The sequence below is a fragment of the Empidonax traillii genome, unplaced genomic scaffold (genome assembly GCF_003031625.1).
Source record: "Empidonax traillii isolate 1590-97213 ecotype Southwest subspecies unplaced genomic scaffold, ASM303162v1 scaffold1079:size189651, whole genome shotgun sequence".
In the NCBI taxonomy this organism is placed as follows: Eukaryota; Metazoa; Chordata; class Aves; order Passeriformes; family Tyrannidae; genus Empidonax; species Empidonax traillii.
Genome location: NW_020956272.1, coordinates 43,936 through 62,373, shown reverse-complemented (window position 1 = coordinate 62,373; position 18,438 = coordinate 43,936). Strand labels below are relative to the sequence as shown.

General features: G+C 64.3%; 1 protein-coding gene across 1 annotated transcript; it reads right to left on the bottom strand.

Annotated features, from left to right (window-relative positions):
* Window positions 1-587: 587 nt before the first annotated feature.
* On the bottom strand, window positions 588-16,922 carry KCNQ4 (potassium voltage-gated channel subfamily Q member 4). Its single transcript, XM_027904709.1, has 16 exons — window positions 16,917-16,922; window positions 15,724-16,232; window positions 7,519-7,609; window positions 6,800-6,926; window positions 6,539-6,714; window positions 6,335-6,460; window positions 6,113-6,250; window positions 5,929-6,024; window positions 5,629-5,717; window positions 4,354-4,503; window positions 3,521-3,565; window positions 1,766-1,983; window positions 1,539-1,641; window positions 1,325-1,456; window positions 1,033-1,168; window positions 588-904 (listed from the first exon to the last, which is right to left on the bottom strand). The coding sequence occupies exons 1-16, from the start codon at window positions 16,920-16,922 to the stop codon at window positions 686-688; spliced, it is 2,361 nt and encodes a 786-aa protein (XP_027760510.1). The 3' UTR covers window positions 588-685.
* Window positions 16,923-18,438: the final 1,516 nt, after the last annotated feature.

The window sequence follows — 18,438 nt, the reverse complement described above, 5'->3', positions numbered from 1 at the left end:
TCCAGCCCTGTGAGCTGGCAGGGGGGTTGCTTATTGCCTATGTCCCCTCAGGTTGCTCTTCCCGGGGGATTGTTGCATATTAAGACATTATTGCATAAATATATATATATATATATCTCCTATATATATATTACCCTGGGAGCATGCACGGGCAGGCAGAAGGCTCTGCTGTGCTTCTAGAGAGGTGCAGCCTGGTGAGGGGGGGGGACAGACCCCCACTCCCCAAGCTTGGGGGGGCCCTGCTGCTGCCCTGCCCCCCGAGCGATGCAGGTCAAACCACACTGGGTTGTGCCCCCACAGTCCCCGGCAGCAGGAGGGAGGTGGGACCTTGCATAGCTGGTGGTGACCCCAGCTCGGTGCCGGGGGGGACCCTGCAGGACCCCACTGGGGAGCTGGACATGTCCTGAGAGCTGGGACTGGGGCACAAGCCAAAGCCCAGGAGACGGGGAGCACTCAGGGAGGGTTTCATGCCCCGGGAAGGGCAGGAGCATGCCAGGATTGCAGCCTGGCCGTGCCACTGGCTCCCACTGCGCCCCCCGAGCGGGCACCCCGCTCAGCCGTGCCCCCACAGGGGAAGACTTGGCTCAATGACACGGTGAGGGACGTGGCTGGGCGGGGCTGGCGGTGCCACCGTGCCCCCGGCCCCCCACCCCGCGCGGGCAGGGGCCATCCCGCTGCCTCCTGCTCAGTCCATGTTGGCGCTGGCCGACCTGGAGATGGTGAGGGTCTGGGCGGAGGCCGAGATGTCCTCGTGGTCCACGGGGCTGTGGTAGTCGGAGGTGATGTCGGGCTCGTGGGGTGGCACCCGCACGGCGCCCAGGCTGAAGGAGTTCGTGGAGCCCTTGCGCAGGCACTGGGAGTAGAGGCCGAGCAGCAGGTCCAGCTTGTGCTCGATGGATTGCACCTGCAGGGGAGGGCAGAGTGGGGCTGAGCCCTTTTTCCCCCCAGCAGAGGACATGGGAATCCTGGTTCCCCTGTCCCCTGGGTGCCAAAGGGATGGGGGTGCATTCCCTGGGGGTGTCCCCTCCTGACCTGCCGCTCCACTTTGACCACGCGCCCCATCATGCTGAGCTCGTCCACCAGCTCCATCTCCAGCGCCGGCTTCTCCCCCTTCTCCCTCACCTTCTTGTCCACAGCCAGGGTCCCCCTGCCCATGATCTGGTCCACGCTGGCAGGGAAGGAAGGGGCAGAGCCCGTCATTCCCTGAGGCCACGAGGGATGGGCAGAGGGCTCTAGGAATGTGTCCCACCCACAGCGATGGGCCAGCACCTCATCCCGTGGTGGGAGACCCAGGGAACCCCCCCCCCCCCCCAGGGCACCTCACCGTGTCTGTAGGCTCTTGATCCTGCCCAGCATGTCCAGGTGCCCGGCCGAGTACTGCTCGATGACGTCCTTGACGTCGTAGGGACGCAGCGTCTCCTTGAACTTCCTCTTGGCCACCAGGAACTTCAGGATCCTGCAGGGACACCCGGGCTGGCTGCGGGGCACTGGGGAGGGGCAGGGGGTGCCTGGGGACGTGGGAGGGGATGGTTTCTCACCTGACAGCCCTGATGAGGGTCTTCACTGCCGGCATGATGTCCTCGAAGGTCAGGTCGCAGTGGGAGCCCTTCTCCTCGCCGCTGTCCTCCGGAGGGCAGTCGGCTGCGGGTGCCAAGAGCGGGTGGATGGCAGAGATCAAGGGCTGCCACCCATCTGCCCCCCCAAAAACACCTGCAGCCCCCCCCCACATCATGTCCCAGACTACTCAGTGAGTCCCAGGGCTCACCCTCAACTGGGGTCCGCGGCTTGAGCCTCAGGGAGGCGCGGAATCGGGTGCGGTCGTTGAAGCTCCAGCTCTTCTGCACCTTGGTGGGGCTGGAGGCCTCGGCCACGTCCTCGGTGCTGGGGGAGCGGTGCAGGGGGGGTCCCAGCTGCTGGCGGCCGCGGCTGCCCTGCCGCTGGGAGCTGCTCAGCCAGATCCGCTCCTTCAGCCCCATCTTGTTGCTGCGGGGGGACAGCGGGGGGGTGGGGAGGAGAGGGGGGCGGTGTCACCGGGGGTGGGGATGGGGACAGTGGGCACACGTGGTGCCCACCGTGGCGGGGGTGGCCGTGCTGAGCTCATGGAGAGCCTCCTGGCACACGACGGGCACGAGCCAGGCCGGGAGCAGGCGGTGCCACAGCAGGGGCAGCTCTGGGGTTTAACTCCTCTAAACATCTTTTTTTTTTGTCCCAAGAGCAGAGAAAGGAGGTGACAGACAGACAGGCAGAGTGGGGATAGACAGGTGTGGCAGCAGGGGACATGTGGCAGAGCCACTGGCAGAGCAGCCCTGCTCCTGCTACCCCCCCTCTGGCACAGGGCATACCAGGGATACCCGGCCAAGCCCCTGCACCCTCCTCCTCCTCCTCCAGGCTGCACCACTTAACCCAGGCTCTGCTCCTGCCCTAACATGGGCTCTGCTCCCAAAACCAGCCACTCCACTGGATTGGGGGGAAACACCAGGCATCATTTATGTAGGACCTACACAAAAACACCACCTGATGCTGCCTTTTGCACGACCTGGGACCCCAAGCACAGCTCGAGCCTCAGGAGGCCAAGGGGATGCACAGGGGGGGGACTCCAAAGCCAGGGAGGACAAGGAGCAAATCCCACCCATGCTGCAGGACAGGCTCCATGGTGTCTGGGGAGACTCCTGGATTTCCTGGGGCAGGAGTCACAGGGCAAGGCAGGGGGACAGGCAGGGTGGAGGCAGGGGTAGAGCCCTTCCCCATGCAGGCTGCTGGTCCAGGGAATGGCCGTGTCCTGAGGGACCAGGCTGCAGGACAGCGGTGGGATGGAGTGATTCTGAGTGCATCAGTCGGTTGGATTTGGCACCCCCACCCACAATGCACGATGGGGGGGAACTATTTGTGGGAGCACAGTGGGGAGAGACAGCTCGGCCCAGGCCATGCACAGACCCCCCTGCCCTGCAGAACGACCCCCCTCTTCGGCCTCTCCCCGCTCTGCCTCACTCCCCACCCCTCTCCAGGCTGCAGTCTGCAGGCATCCAGGCACGGAGCACCATGCACCCCGCCCTTCCCGGTCCCACTCTCCGTCGGGATGGGCAGGCAGCAAGGACACGGTACCTCCGTCTCCACGTGCCCCAGGTCTGCAAGAGCCTCCTCTTACCACTAAAGATGGGGCTGGAGGGTCAGGGCAGAGACACAGGAGAAAAGAGAGTCAGCCGTGGCCGTGGGACGGGGGGGGGAGCACAGCATCCCGGGCCACATTCCCGACCCCCCGGGCACGTGGGCGCAGGGACCCGGCGTGCCATCGCTGAGATTCCCCCACTGCTCCGGACCCACGGCACCGCCTCTGCCGGGGTGGGGTTTGGGGGGACGGGCAGGATGGTTTGTGTAGGTCCTGCATAAACACGGCACCTGGTCCGGGTCCGCGGCTCCGCCAGAAGGGTTCGGTGACCGCACGCGGTGCCGAGCGGTGGGAGGGGGCGCTGGTGACCCCCGCGATCCCCGCTCCCCGCCCAGCGCCGGGGGAGAGCGTTACCTGAGCCGTAAACACTTGTGGGGCTGCACGTCCTCCTCCTTCCAGCTTGGGGGGGGGACACGGGAGGTTTTGGAGGGGAGGTGGAGGGATGGAGAGGAGTGGGGTGAGCAGGAGAGGGGAGGAGAGAGAGAAGATGAGATGTTATGAGAGATGATGCTCACGGAGGAGATGGGGGGCTCGGGCCCCCCCAAGGGAGGGCTGCAGCCCTTCCCCTGTTCACCAGGACAACCGAGCCCAGCCCGGTGCTGCCACAGGGAGGAGCCCCCCGAGCCCAGACTCACCTGGGTGTCAGGGGGGAGCAGGTCCCCCCCAAGCCCCACACTGTGCCACATCTGGCAGCACAGGGGACACTGAGGCACGGGGAGTGCCCCACCTAACCCTGCCGCTGGCCCAGGGCCCTGTGCCAGTGTGCCAGTGCTCTGGGATTTGTTCCTTGCCTGGCTCTGCAGCGAGGCCACACGGCCCCATCCCGACAACACGGCAGAGCTGCCTCTGCCAGGGTATGTTCTGCCATGGTTGGTGCCCCTGTGCCCGGTCCAGGTGCTGTGGCCACATGAAAAAGGGGCTTCACAAAGATACAACAGCCCAGGGTCTGTCCCTGAGGACCAAAGGTGCCCACTCTGGAGCAGGGAGCAGTGCTGGAAGCAGTGCCAGGAGCAGGATGGACTCCCAGCACGGCGCTGAGTGGAGGAGCAGGGCCAGTTTGGGTCTGTGGGCATGGCTGGGGTCCGGCCTGGCAGTGATGGCACCACGGTGGCATCGCAGGAGGACACAGAGGAGCAGAGGAGACAGAGCAGAGAGGAGGGAGAACACGGGGGGCTGTCCCCTCCTACCTTTCCCCTAGACACGTGGCCAGGCTTTTCTGGGCAGGGGTGTAGGAGAGATAAGTTGGTGGGGCTCTGTCGGGCAATTTTTTCACCTCTGAGTTCCTAAATCCTCCGTTGCGAACTCGGTGCAAGTGCTCAAACATAAGGACCAGCTCTCTGAGGTCAGGGCGAAATAAAAACAAGGAGAAATTAAATTTTCCAAAGCAAACAGGGTGAGCAAACCAAGGCTGAGCAGCGCTGGGTCCTGAGGACAAACCAAAGCAAAACCAAGGCAAAGCAAGAAGAAAAAAAAACCAGCATTTTTGTTCAAAAGACGGTTTCTTAACAGCAGGATGAGGCATTGGGGAGGGATGGGGATGGGGAGCTGGGACAGGGTCCCACGGAAAGGAGGGGTTGGACCTGTGCTGAGAGGGGTGGGTCAGGCAGGGACAGGCAGGACACCCCTTGGATGGGGACAGGAGAACCTGCCACCAGCAGATCCAGGGATCTGGGCACAGCTGGAGTAGCCAGGAGGGGAAAGCTCAGATCCAACAGGGATTGAGTCTGGCTCTATCTCAGCTCCCCACTGCAGGGGAAGTGGCTCCTGGCCCAGCAGGTGAAGCCCCCCGTGATCCCAGGCTCTGTGGTGATGCTTGGGAAGCTGCATCTCCTCAGTCAGGGACCAGAGGGACTCGCTGTTGGGCTGTTCAGAGCCCTGTCTTTGGTAAAAATAAAAACTGGAAGAAGAAGAAAAATGAATTTGTCCCTGCAAAGGAACACCTGGGTGGAGCAGGGCAGGAGGCACAGGCAGGGATGAGGCCCAGGGGAGGCAAACCCAGGTGAGTTCGGGGTGATGGGGACACAGAGAGAGTCTGGAAAAGCCCTGGAGGTTCTTTGATCCACCCAACTACATCCCAGGGGCCATAGGAGGGAGAACTTTGCAGGGATGGGACATGGGGCTCCCACTGGATCCCACCACATCCATCTGGGTCCGCACTCAGAGCTGGCTCCTATGGCTGGTGACATCATCCTGTTCCCCACAGTGGTGCTGGAGGAAGGCTGTGGATGGGGTGAGAGGGTGGGATGAGTGCTGGATGCTGTGAGGATGATGAGGGCAGAGGAGGGAGTTGGACACTCCAGCACATGCCGTGCTCCAGCGATCCAGGGCCAAGGAGAGTGTCCGTGCTGCTCGACCCCACCGAACCCTCCGTGGCTCCACACGGTCCCTGCTGGCCTCCCAGGCTGCTCATCCCCACAGAGACCCCCCTGGCAGCCCCCCAGCCCTTGCCCCAACCTTCCTACCTGAAGGTGGGCAGCAGGCTGTCGTAGTAACACCACGTGGCTGTCAGGTACGCCCGGTTGATGTCAGTGGAGTACAGGCGCCAGGCAGCCTGCAGGGAGAGACACCACAGCAATCTGGATCAGCTGGGAGGTGAGACCCCCCTACCGACCCCTCCATCCCCCCTGGCCACCGCAGAGCCCACCATAAAGGAGCCAGGCGTTGGACATGGGGCCAGGAGTGGGGGTGCTCCCTGCAGCAGGCAGGGGCAGGCAGAGGAGACGAGGGGGCAGAGCATTCCTGGGAATTCCTGCAGGCACTACCTGGATCAGGTTTGCCGCCGGAGTCCGCCTCTTCTCGAAGTGCTTCTGCCGGTGCTGCTCCTGCACTTTGAGGGCGAAGCCGGAGCCCAGGATCCCCTGGGGATGGGAGGGGACGGGGTTGTGGGCGCTGGCAGAGGCTGGGACGGGCACAGGGCTGGGTTTGCCCCCTCCCAGCCCTACTCACGGCGGGCAGGGCGAAGAAGGAGATGCCCAGCAGGGCGAAGCAGGCCGCCAGCATCCGGCCCAGCCACGTCTGCGGCGCCTTGTCCCCGTAGCCGATGGTGGTGAGCGTGACCTGCCCGGGGGCAGAGCAGGGCGAGGCCTGGAGGGAGCTCTCCCCCCGCGGCCCCATCCCAACCTCGTGGTCCCCTCCCGGGGCCGGGAGGGCAGCGGCGGCCGAGCTTACCGTGCCCCACCACAGGGAGTCGGCGTAGGTGGCGAACTGCACGTTGGCGTCTTTCTCGGCCAGGTAGACGAGGAAGGAGGCGAAGATGAGCACGAGGAAGCCGATGTACCAGGCGGTGATGAGCTCCTGCGGGGTGGGGGGTGGCACGAGGGGTGAGGGAGGCTCAAGAGGGTAGGGGGAAGCACCGGGACGGTGCCTCCTCACCTTGCTGTGGGCGTAGACGACGGAGCCCAGCAGCTTCCAGGTGCCGCCGCGGCGGTCCATGCGCACCATGCGCAGGATCTGCAGGAAGCGCATGCTCCGCAGCGCCGACGTGGCGAAGATGTTGCCCTGGGTGCCGGCGGCGATGATGGCCACCGAGGCCACGAAGACGATGAAATCTGGTGGGGAGCGGGGGGAGGGAAACGTGGGTCGGGGGCGTGGGGCTCCCCCCAAACGCTGCCACCCCCCGAAGCCCCCCGTTACCTATAACGCAGAAGGGTTTCCTGGCGAAGCGGAAGCGTCCCCGCCAGCCCCGGTAGCGGCAGCAGCAGCCGGCGGCCCAGACGCGGATGATGTACTCCATGCCGAACACCACGATCATGACGAACTCCTGGGGGGGAGAGGGGGGTCAGGTGGGCAGGGGGACTCAGCACGACCTGCAGTGGTGCCCCCCCCCAAGGCCACGGGAGCCGTCCCGGGGGGAATGGGGGCAGCGAGACGGGAGCCGCAGCCGTCGGGGCTGTCTGAGGATCCCGGCCCTCCTGCCTTGCTCTGAGCTGGGTCCTTTTCCTCCACCGTCAGCATTGTCCTCCTACCTCTCGCACAAACAAGCCCCCGTTCTGCTTACTCGCAGGAAAGTCACAAGGACCTTCCCAATTTAGTCTCCATCACTCGGGAGAAGTCCCGCGTCAGCTCTTTCTGACAGTTTGGGGGAAAGTTGCCTTTTTTAGCCCCTCCTGCCCTGCCTTCTCCAGCGGTTGATGCCTCTCCGCAGCACAGAGCGGCTGTGAGTGGGGATGGACCCCCCTGAGCTGTGGGGACACCCACGGCAAAGCCACCCCAGCGTGCCAGAGGGGCTGCCCTCGTTGGATCATCGGTGATGTCCGGGCTGGGAAAGGGTCGGAGGAGTTTCGTCCGAGTCTTTCGGGGTGCACTGTGGAGAGGGGGGATTCAAGTACCAGCCCTGCTCCTGCATCACTTACCAGGATGAAGAGGCACTCGTTGGCCAGTTTCTGGTGCTCCTGGATGGTGGAGAAGACCGACAGCACCAGGCAGCTGAACACGAGGAGGAATCTGGAAGGGGAGAGTGTCAGTGAGGGCATCAGGGTGGTCGGGGGGCCCCAGCACTGGGGCAGCCAGGTGAGCCCAGCCCACAGTGCTGCCCCCCACTCGCAGCCTGAACCCCCCAGCCAAGACCTCCACGGCAGTGGCTGAGGCACCAGGGACGCAGTTTGCCCCTAGATGGTGGCATGGAGCCACTGGGGAGCCCGGGAGCAGCCGTGGGGCTCAGTGCCAGGCTCCACCTCGGCCCTGCCCGCTCTTTAATTAATTAAAGGCAGGAAGGGGTCCCACACCGTGGAGAGCTCTGCTGCTGAAGAAAGGGGACCAGAGCTCCTTCAGACTGTCCCCAGCACCACTGCCATCGTGGGGACCTGCCAGGGACATGGGGACAACCTGGGAACAGCCAACCTGGTGGAAGAGTCCCCAGGGAGCTGCTCTGGGGCTGTTCATCCCTGAGTGCCGGGCTCAGGCAATAGGGGCTTTGGCCCATTTAAAATAAGGAGGGGGAAAAAAAAAAAAAAAAAAAAAAAAAGAAGTAGACTCTGAAGCTGAAGCAAATGAAACTCCAAAAATACATTTTTTTTTTCCCCTGATCCAGCTATTCTAAAAAAGGAAAGTGGAGGGCTTGTGCCACCGGCCCACGTGACGGCAAAGGGCCACCGCTCCGTCAGAGCCGGCTCCGGGAACCCATGTCCCACTGGGCAGCACTGGGGTGGCTTGGCTGAGGCTGGCAGTGGCCCTGGCACCCTGTCCCTGAGCTGGTGGGCACCCATCAGCACTGTCACCCCACAGTGGGGGTGGGGAGTAGCACCCAAAACTCAATGCCCAGCCTAAAGGGGACAGGTGGGGTGCTTTCCCCCCAAAATGCTGCTGGAGATGGGACCGACAGCAGAGAAACCCCTGGGAACAGGAGGAGTGCTGGACACAGAGCATGGAGGAGGGAGAGCTGGAGCCACACACCCACGGGCACCAAGGGGCCAGGGGTGTCCCAGCCCTGTCACCGCCCTGCCCTCGCCGCAGAGGACGATGCTCCTCTCCCGGGCACTCCCCACCCACAAGGCAGAAGGTTGGAGCCAGTTCCTTCTCCCTCTGAATTATTAATGGGGGCCCTTTCCTCTGGCACAGCAGTTCTGGAATTAACCCCTGTGGGCACAGCAGTGCCCCTGTGCTGCGGGCAGGGAGCACTGGGCACCGGGCTGAGCAGGAAAACACGGCCCGGGGTAGAGCTCTCAGCTTTGTGCATCATCAGCAATAAAGATTATCCAAGCAGGATTTAGCAGGCAATTACACGGGCGGCGAAGCACAAAGCAGAAGAGAAGGCAGAAATCTCCCAGCCTGCAAAGATTTGTGCCTCTCTCCTCATCCAGGGAGCGGCGACAGGGGGGGGGTCTCCGGGGCCTGGGCACGCGCTGATCCCATGGGGACCTGCTGTGGGTGGCCCTGACTGTGGCACCGAGCTGGAGCCCCCACACGTCACCCACCGTGTTGGAAACCTGCCCCGCCGGGGTGGGGATGCCTCCCACCCGGCCCCCTCGGCATCCCACGGGATTTGGTGAAGGATACGGGGCATGAGAGGCCCCACGGGGCTGGCTGGGAAAGAAACTTCCTGGGAACACATCACCTGCTAGGAATTAACTGGTAAAGCCTGGGCAAACGCCCCATCCAGGCTGCTGGCAGCGTCTAAGCGGCTTAGGGAAGGGTCAGATGCCTGGAGGCAGCACAGGGAGCCGGGAACCAGCATTCCCCCCTTCCTCAGGGGCAGGAACGCTGCTCTCAGCAGCTCCACCCCACTGCAAGGGGTATCCCACAGCGACCCCTCCATCAAACACCACAGTGCCAGGCTCCCCACCCCAATGCACTGCTCTGCCCGCCTGCCAAGGGGGCCTAAAAAACAAGGAATGCCACCAGGGAAATGGGGAGAAGGCAGAGATAGAGGGATAACACCCAGCAGTAGCCTCGCTGTCTCCCTGTTCCCTTGTTCCAGCATCCCAGGGAATGGAGGGAGCAGGTGCTGATGTGGCTGAGCTGGTGTTTCACCTCTCCCCGACAAACTTCCCATGTCCAGCTCCCTCCCCATGGGGTCCCACACCCCTCCCTGCCAGCACACAGCCCCCCGTGGGAGGGGATGTGCCACCAGCAGCCTGGGCACAGGGATGGACCCCTCCTGCTGCTCTCACCTGGCGGGAGCAGAGCCCGTCTGCAGCAACGCTCCTCCCCAAAATAATAATTAAAACGCGGCAGGGGCCCGGCACGGAGCAGGTGAATCTCCTCCCATTAATCTTCATTAGGGTGGACTCTGCCATCTGCTGCTGCCCCATCCGGCAGAGGAACAGGTGAGCTGGGAAAGCTGCTGAGCTCAGAGGAAGCAGGGCCAAGTTGGCCCCGGGATGGTGAAGAGCTGTGCTGGGCAAGGGGGCAATCAGTTGTCACCTGGTGCCCACCCAAACACCACCGGGCAAACGGGTAGCACCGGGGACAAGCTGTGCCCGCTGCGGATGGGCCATGATCCTGGGAGCCTGTGCAGTGGGATGGGGATGAAACAGCCTGCCCAGCTGTGCCCCCCAGTGCCCTGGCAGGCCCCACGCTTTGCCCTGCCCCGCAGGGAAGCCCCGAGCTGGGGGCGCGGGCGATAACTCAGCGGAAGGAAAACACCACGCGCCGCAGGATAAACAGCCCGGCCGTGGGACGAGCGAGCAAACAGGCCCCGGGAAAGGCACGACTCCCTTCCCCGGCCAAGCCTGGCCCTGTCATGGTGCCCGGGCCGTGCCCACGGCTGTGCCCGTTTACACCACAACTGCCCGAGCCCAGCTCTGGTGGGGATGCCGAGGGGGTTTCACCCTCCATGCTCCCCATCCCGCCAGGTCCGGCTCCCCGAGCCCCCTCTGCAGCTGTATAAACAGCGTGTCCTATAAATCCCCGTCCCTCGCCCCAGCAGCCCTCCAGGAGAGGTGGAGCAGGAGGCCTGTCTGCTGCGGGGGATATAAATAACCGGGGTGTAGCGGCCCTGTTTGCGCCCGTAACCATGGCAGGGTCCGTCCCACGCCGCGGAGAAGAGAAGCAGAAAAGCTCCGAGTGTTTCCCCACGGTCAGGGGAACCAGGGCTGGAGCCAGGAGCCGTCCAGCCTCGCTGCAGCTCTGACACCACAAGCCCCAGCACACGTTCAGAGCCCGGCCCCAGCCCGGTTATCAGCAGCAGCAGAGGAAGGGCACTGCTCCCAGAGCCCTCCTGTCCCCCCACACCCAGGGATGAGGCAGCACGGGGTGTTCCCAGTGCCCTGACAGAGCCTGGAAGCTGAGCTGGGATGCAGAGCCTGCCTTCAGGCTGCATCCCATGGCAGGGACCCGTCAGCACCCACGGCAGCGGGGTGACGTCCAGATGACGTCCCGCAGCACACACGCAGGGCCCCAGCACCTTTGTTCTTTGGCAGCCAAATCCTGCTGATGGCACTGCCCATCCCCCTGGCACGGCACGTGTCTGCACCCCAGTGCCACCCAGCACCCCCCGGCCCCACGGTCCCCACGGGGAGCACGGTCACAAGGCTCCTGCGGACGGTGCCAAGACACTCACACGGAGCAGCCGAGATAGTTTTGCTCTTGAATCATCTGGCAAAGAGCTGGGCTGGAGAGGGGGCGGGGGGGGGGGGGGAAGAAACCAGAGTGTTCTCCAGCGCACCTCCGGTGCCCGCTGAGCCTTGCACCCCAGGAGAGGGATCGGGGCTGGCACCCTCCTCCAGCACCCGAAGAGGGATGGGGACGTTTGGGGCACAGCGACATGAGCGGCCCCAAGAAGTCCAGGCAGGCTGGGACCCCCAAAGCAGGGAGGGCAGCAGCACCCACAGGCAGAGGGGGCAGGTTTGGGTCACTGCCAGAGGGGGACAAAGACCCAAAAGCTCTCCAGGGTGACCCAGCACCAGCCCTGCCTCACCCTGGCAATGGGGCTGCCCCTCCATCCCCACCATCGGGACGCCTCACCAAAACCAGCATCCTCACCAAACTGGCACCTCCTGCCCTGGGCTGGGGGGGGTGGGTCCGACAGGAGCAGCAAAAGGGAAAAAGCCGAGAAGGAAAATCGATGCACAGTTTCAGGTTGCGCCGAAGCCGCTTAATTTTATGCCCCGGTGACACCGCCGGGCCGGGGAAAGTGCTGCGCCGGCTCCGCTTGCCGCTGGCAGTGCCCCCAAACCAGCTCCCGTTTCAAACCCAGCGGGGCCCAGCCCTCAAAGGGCACAGGGGGCACAGCCTCCAGCCCCCCTGGCTGTGGCCGTGGTATCCCCCCAGCGCTGGGCAGGGGGGACGAGTTAAAAGCCCAGAGTTTGAAGTGAGGTTTTTCCGAGCGGCAGGCGGTGGAGGGTCAGCACTGAGCAGGGATGGAGCGGATTCCCTGCAAAGCAGCCAGGGCTCCAGCCCTCTGAACAGTCCTGGGTGGGATGGCAAGGGCTGGGATTTGGGGCTGCTGCGGGCAGTGACCACAGTGGCATTCCCAGCACGGCAGGGAAGCGCTTTCCTGCTCTGCAAGCAGTGGTGGAGGGATGTGATGAGGGAGGGGACACAATTCTGGGGTGACAGACCCTCTGCCATAGCAGGATCAGAGCACAGGGATGCTCTGGGACAGATGAGCTGCCAGCACCCTTGTCCCTGCCCAGAGCACAGGGGACACATCCCGCCCCCTCTGTCCTGCTGCCCCGAGCCAACTGGGATTTCCCACAGCCCCAGAGTGCCCGGCCAGCCCTGAGCCAAGCAGAGCCCTGCCTGGCACCACTCACCCAGGGCCAGGATTGCCCCTGGGGCTCTGACAGGATCTGCCATCCTTTTGTCCCCACAACATCCATGGGGATCCAACAGCACCAAACACACACCAAGGACAAGGATAGAGATCTGTGCTCCTGTCCCCTCCCTGCCACAGGCACAGGGTGACACTTCCACAAGGCAAATAAAACCCAGGCAAGGCGCCACCAACACCACAGGCAGGGCGACCGGGCCTGGCAGGGGGGACACTGCTCCAGGCAGGGGATTGCGGTTGTTACTGGTGCTGCTGGCTCAGTCTTCCCTAATTTGCTCCAGGTTAAACTGTTCTGTATGAAAGTGTTCCTCTAGGAATGGGGAAAAGTGCTGAGCTGAGCTCCTGGTGCACCCAGGAGCCGTTTCATAACCATCAGTACAAGCTCCCAGACCCCGCCTGGCACCGAGAGCCGCCGTGGGGGGGCCAGTGGGTGAGGAGGGGCTGCTGCAGGGACAAGGCACGGTGGGCAGCAGGAATGGCTGGAAATGGACACCTGGACAGCTGGGTGGTGCAGCTCCAAGGCTGCAGGAGACCCCTTGGCAGGGCAGCGCCCGCTGATGGGACACTCGTCCGTGCCCGTGCCAAGGGCAGGAGCCCACGGCAGCTCTGCTGGGAGCAGGGAACAGCCTTCCCGCTGGCTAATGAGGAGGAGATTGGGAAAGGAAGTTGATATTTTGCCTTCTGGCTCTAAAGCCTTTCGGTTAATGCTCTGGGCTCACTCCTGGATTTCCTCCATAAGCTCCAGGGCTAGAAAGTCTCATTCCAAGCGGGTAAAGCACGGCTTTGGGAGCCTGGCTGGGCCGTGGGCAGCGTGGGGTTGGAGGGGCTGGGGGTGGCCAGCCAACACCACACACCTCAGAACCTTGGCCTTCCACCTGCACGGGCACCCACGTCCACACCACCCCCTCCCTGGAGCACGGGAGCGTCCCCAAGCCCACCCAGCCCATCAGGCAGAGCTGGCAGCAGGCTCGGGGGCTGCAGAGATGGTGCAGCCGCCAAACCACCCAGCCCTGGTTCAAGGAGTTATTTGGGATCAATTTGCCGACAGAAAGGGGCTGAAGTTGGTCAATAAACGGGATGGGCTCAGCCCGGCTCCTGCTCCCGGCCCCGAGCTGCTCCTGGGAGGGAAACGCGTCACTTCTCAGCGGGTATTTCCATTTTAGCAGTTCCCAGCCCTGCCTCGGAGCCAAGGCTGCCCGGAGGAGGCAGCGCAGCCGCCACTCCGGGGATGGCTCTGCCCCCAGCACTGCCCCAACCTCGGGCTGGGGGCTCCATCCCCCCCGTGCCTCAGTTACCCCCCCCAAGCAGGGGTGACAACTTCTTCCTCTTTTGTGGAAAAATAATAAAAAAAAAAAGGTATCGAGGCACACAAATCACTCCTGAGAACTTCAACACCACTGCAACAGCTTAGCAGCTCCCATCTGCTGTGGGAGAGAAAAAAAAAAACAAAAACCCACAGCATAACTTGGAAGAAGCCAGAAATGAGCAACGTTACAGGAAAGGCTTCACAGAACAGATGTCCACACCTTGCACCCACTGCGGTGTCTTCCCACAAGCGTCAGGGGGTCCCTGGCAGGACTCTGCCCTGCAGCTGCCTCAGCCCTAAAATGAAGTGAGCGGGTGAACATGAACCCTCCCCAGTGAAGGCTGAAGATGTTCTGCCCCTTCTCTCTGTTCTGCACGTCCTGTGGGACCAAGCCTGTCACCCAAGAGCCGGGGCCAGGCCCAGCAGGGTCTGGAGGGGCTCGGTGGGCTCTGCAGGAGGAGCTGCTCGGTTGGTTCTGGGGCAAAACACGCTCCAATCGTGAGGATGAACTGGTGAAGGGCACGGACGAGCAGGAGCATCTCTGTTCCACAGCCCGTGAGCACCTACGCCATAAAGTCTGATTCCCTCCCCTGGCAGGGGCTTTGGCTGCCATCTCTTCACTCCTTGCAGGAGAAGCTCTTCCAAGGGTGGTATTTTCCACGCAGGAATTCTGGCGGGAGCCCACTGCGGAGGTGTCGCAGGCGTTACAAATGGGCCCCGGGCTCCTCTGGCGGCTCCCTGGGGAGCTCAGGTGCCCTTTTATCCAGTGACAAATTCATCCTGCCAGCTCGATGTGCTAACTTAGGCAAGACCCATTTTCCTGCCTCTTAACGAGCTCCAGCTCACGCACCCCCGGTAAGGACGCGGCGCCGCGGGGGGAGAGGGAAGGAGGCAACGTTTGGGCTCGTGTTCTCAGAGAGGGGCACCAAGAACACACCTGGCACACAGCGAGGCAGGGAGGGAAAACACCCCCCTTCCCCAGGGCTGGGGCAGCAACGTCCTGGCGGGGTCCCAGCAGTGCCACCGGAGCAGAGCAGGGGGTCCCAGGTTTGGGAAATCCAAACCAACCCCCCAGCACGGAGCCTCCCTGTCTCCCTACAGCCTCCCAGGGGGTTATGGATGTCCCAGCTCTGCAGCCCTGTTATGTCCCCCTGAGGAAAAAAAACCCTGAGGGGATGAAGCTGCTCCCCAGCCCCGAGCTGAGCCTGCTCGTCTTGGAGAGGCTTCTGCTTGGCAAGAGCCATTGGATGCTCAAATCCAGCAAGGAAAGCTGGAGCAGCACCACAGTGCCTGGGAAAACACACTGAGCAGGGCAGGGAGCAGGTGTGCTCCTGGGAGCATCCCGGGCTCTCTCCAGCTCCGGGGAGGGATGCTCCAGTGCTGGGGACCAACAGTGACCCAGGAACGGGCACAGCTCCCGGAGTACAGCAGGGACAAGAACACCCCCACTCTCCCCGTCCCAGCCGGACACGGCTGTGAGGGTGCTGGGCTGGCACTTCTGCTTTGTCCCAGCGCACGACAGGACAGGGTCCCTGATCCCACCCAGACCTGCCGGTCACCCCTCGGGCGGCTCCTGCCTTTGAGGGTCTTCCCAGGCTCAGAGACCCCGGCCTGGGACAGCGGCAGAGCGGGACGGTGACCCGGTTCCCTGCGGTGCCACCGGGAAGGGGATCCGGGGCACCGAGGGGACCGAATCCCATCCCCAGGGACAAGCTCAGCTCCTCGCACCGGACTCGCCGCAGGACTCGCCCTGCCCGGGATCCCCCCGAGTGGTGGATCCCCCCATCGCACCGGGACCGGGAGAGGCACCGGGAGCGGTGGCAGGAGCAGGAACCGGTGCGTCCCCCCCGCCGGACGCTCCCGGTGGAGAAACTTCTCCGGCGGAGCCCGGAGGTGCCGACAGGGAGCGGCGGCTGCCCCGCGGTGCTCCCGGCGCTCCTTCCCCCGGCAGCGCCCGCTCCCCGCCGCCCCACCGGCACCGGCCGCCCCAGAGACCCCCCGGACCACCCACACCCCCACCACCCCCCTCCCGGTACTCACATGAAGACGTGGTAGATGAAAGCCCACCCTCGGGGCCGCTCCAGCACGTTGTAGAGGCAGTTCTGGAGGCGGCGGCGGCAGCAGCGCGGGGCCCCGGCGGGGCGGGGGGCGGCCCCGGGGCGCGGCCCCGCCAGCAGCCCCCGGCGGCGGGGCGGGGGAGGCGGCGGTGGGGGGGTCCCGCCGGCGGGGCCGGGGCCGCCCGCGGGGGTCCCCGAGCCCTCGGTCCGCACCGCCGTCAGCGCCGCCCGCCGCTCCCCGGCCATGGCCGCCCCGCTCAGGCCGCCGCCCGCCGCATGGCCCCGGCCAGCGCGGGACCCCCGAGCCAGCCCGGGGCCGCTCCCGGGATCACCTGCCTTTAGCTGCCCGCCAACGCCGCCGGGCCCTCCCCCGCCGCCTCCCCCGCCGGCCCGGCCCGCCCCGCTGTACCTGGCCCCCGCCCCCGGGGCTCCGTGGGACGGGGCGGGCGCCGGGAGGGGGATGCGGGGATGCGGGAGAGGCGGCGGCACCCCCTGGGAATGGAGGGGATGGGGCGGGGGGGGGGATGAGCCGCGGGTACCCCCCCGGTCCGGTGAGGGGACCCCGCGGGGTCTCTGGGGACTGGGGGTGTCCTGCGGCGCGGGGTGTGGAGCATCCCGGGAGTGAGCAGCGCACACCACACCGCAGCTGCATCCCGAACCGCATCCCAAACCGAATCCCATCCCAAACCGCATCCCACACCGCATCCCAGGCAGTGGGGTGTGGAGCATCCCCGGGTGAGAGTGAGCTGCCCAACCCAGGCGGGTTGGAGCATCTCTGGAGGAGATGGAGCACCTCTGGAGGTGATGGAGCATCCCACGTCCACACCCACCCATCCTCCACGGACTCAGCCTTGAGCCAGGCTCTGAGTTTCTCCTGGCCAACTACCCACAGCCCTTGGCTCTCCCACCTCATTCCCCTCGGCTCCACACAGCCTCCCACCAGCAGCAGGGAAACTGAGGCAGGCTGCTGGGAATCCCCTTTCCAAGCAAGCCAGAGGCAAACACCCCATCCTGGCAGCATCCACATGCTCTCACACCTTTGGAGAATCCCAATATCTCCTCTGTGCTCCCCTCCATCCCTAACCCCTGCAGAACCCCCCAAAACGTTCTCCCCAAGGAGAACAGCCCCCTGAGCGTCCCCCCAGCTCATCTCACCCCCCAGCAGATGCTCCTGACCTTCATCCCGCTGCGTTCTGTTCAGCGTATTCCCCTCGGGAGGAGGTTTGGGTTTCACCTGGGATTGATTAAAGCCTCGGGGCTGTGGAGGGGGCAGGGTTGAGGTGACCTGGGAAGGACTTGGACCAAGGTGGGCACTCGCTTGAGGTGACCCAGGGCAGGTGGGAGGTGGTTCATTCCCGGGTCTGTGGGTCACTGCTCGCAGTGGGCAGGTCCCATCCACACCTTACCACCTGCCCAAACCCTGGGAACCTCCATCGAGCCTGGAGCTGGGAGGGCTTGGAGTGGAGCCAGGGAGTCTGAATCAACACAGCACCAACCCCAGCCACTGTCAGAACCAGCAGAGGTTTTGGGAAGCCATCCCAGGATTCGCTGGTTCTGACCCCCACCTGCCCAGCTGTGGGGGTCCCATAGAGCCACCGGTGCTCCCCACTCTGGTGAGACCTTCAGGAGGGTTCCAGAGGCCAGGGGATGGCGAGGGGGAGGCCTGAGTGCTCGGAGCCTGCTGCCCTCTCGGGATTGCAGCTCAAGTTCCTGGCACGGACTGGAGGCCAGGATTTGCATCTACAGGATTTCCAGTAAGTTTTGCAGGCCTGGAATGCAGCTGCAGGGCTGCGGGGTGGGGAGAGGGGCCGGTGGCACCGGGGCAGCTGGGACCCCTCCCATAGGGATGGGAGCAAAGCCCCTTCTGGCCCCCCAGATTGGGGGTGCTGGGGGGTCCTGGGGGTGACACTGCAGAGGGGAGGATGCAAACCCACTCCCTGTGTGTGAGGGAGAGCAGGATGGGCAGAGCTGGGGACTCCAGGGATGGCACAGTCCGTGGGGTGAGCACTGGGGACAAAGGGGTCTGGGAAGGGCTGCAGAGCACCTGCTTCTCGGGAGGCTTGGCCTCCTCCCAGGGCAATGAGCTCCTGGCATCGGTGCTCACACGCTCTGACAAAGCAGCTGGGACACCCAGGCCTCCCTCCACTCCCTCCTTCCTGCTGCCCACTGTGGGATGGGGGCTGCTCTGCCCCAAAACCGGGATGAGCTCCCAGTCCAGGTCCTGGTGCTGCTGTGGGGCCATCACAGGGCTCACTGCCCTGGCCCCCAGCTGGGAACGGTGCCAGCGTCACCAGGAGCTGGGGCACATCCCAGAGCAGCCCCACAGGGGGAACAGGGATGATCCCACCCCACTCTGCTGCAAGGTGGGGGGAGTGGGACAAAGCAGGGACTCGGCTCCTCTTCCCATCTCCCAGGGTGAGGGAGGAAGAACGGATGGAGAGCTCCAAGAGAGCTCTGCACCCCTGGGCTCTCCAGTCCACAGCCAGTTCCCTCCAGTGGCAGCAGGTCCCTGTGAAGATGGATCCGAGTCCCACAGGGGAGAAGAGCCAGAGCTGATCCCCGAGGGAACAGAATTCTCCAGCGCTGGCTGCAGGTGGTGACCCCGGAGCCCGTGACAGGACAGTGCCTTTCCCTGGCTCTCACACCTGGTGGCCCTCTGGGATCCCGGTCCCCAGGGTGGCAGTGTGACCTTCACTGC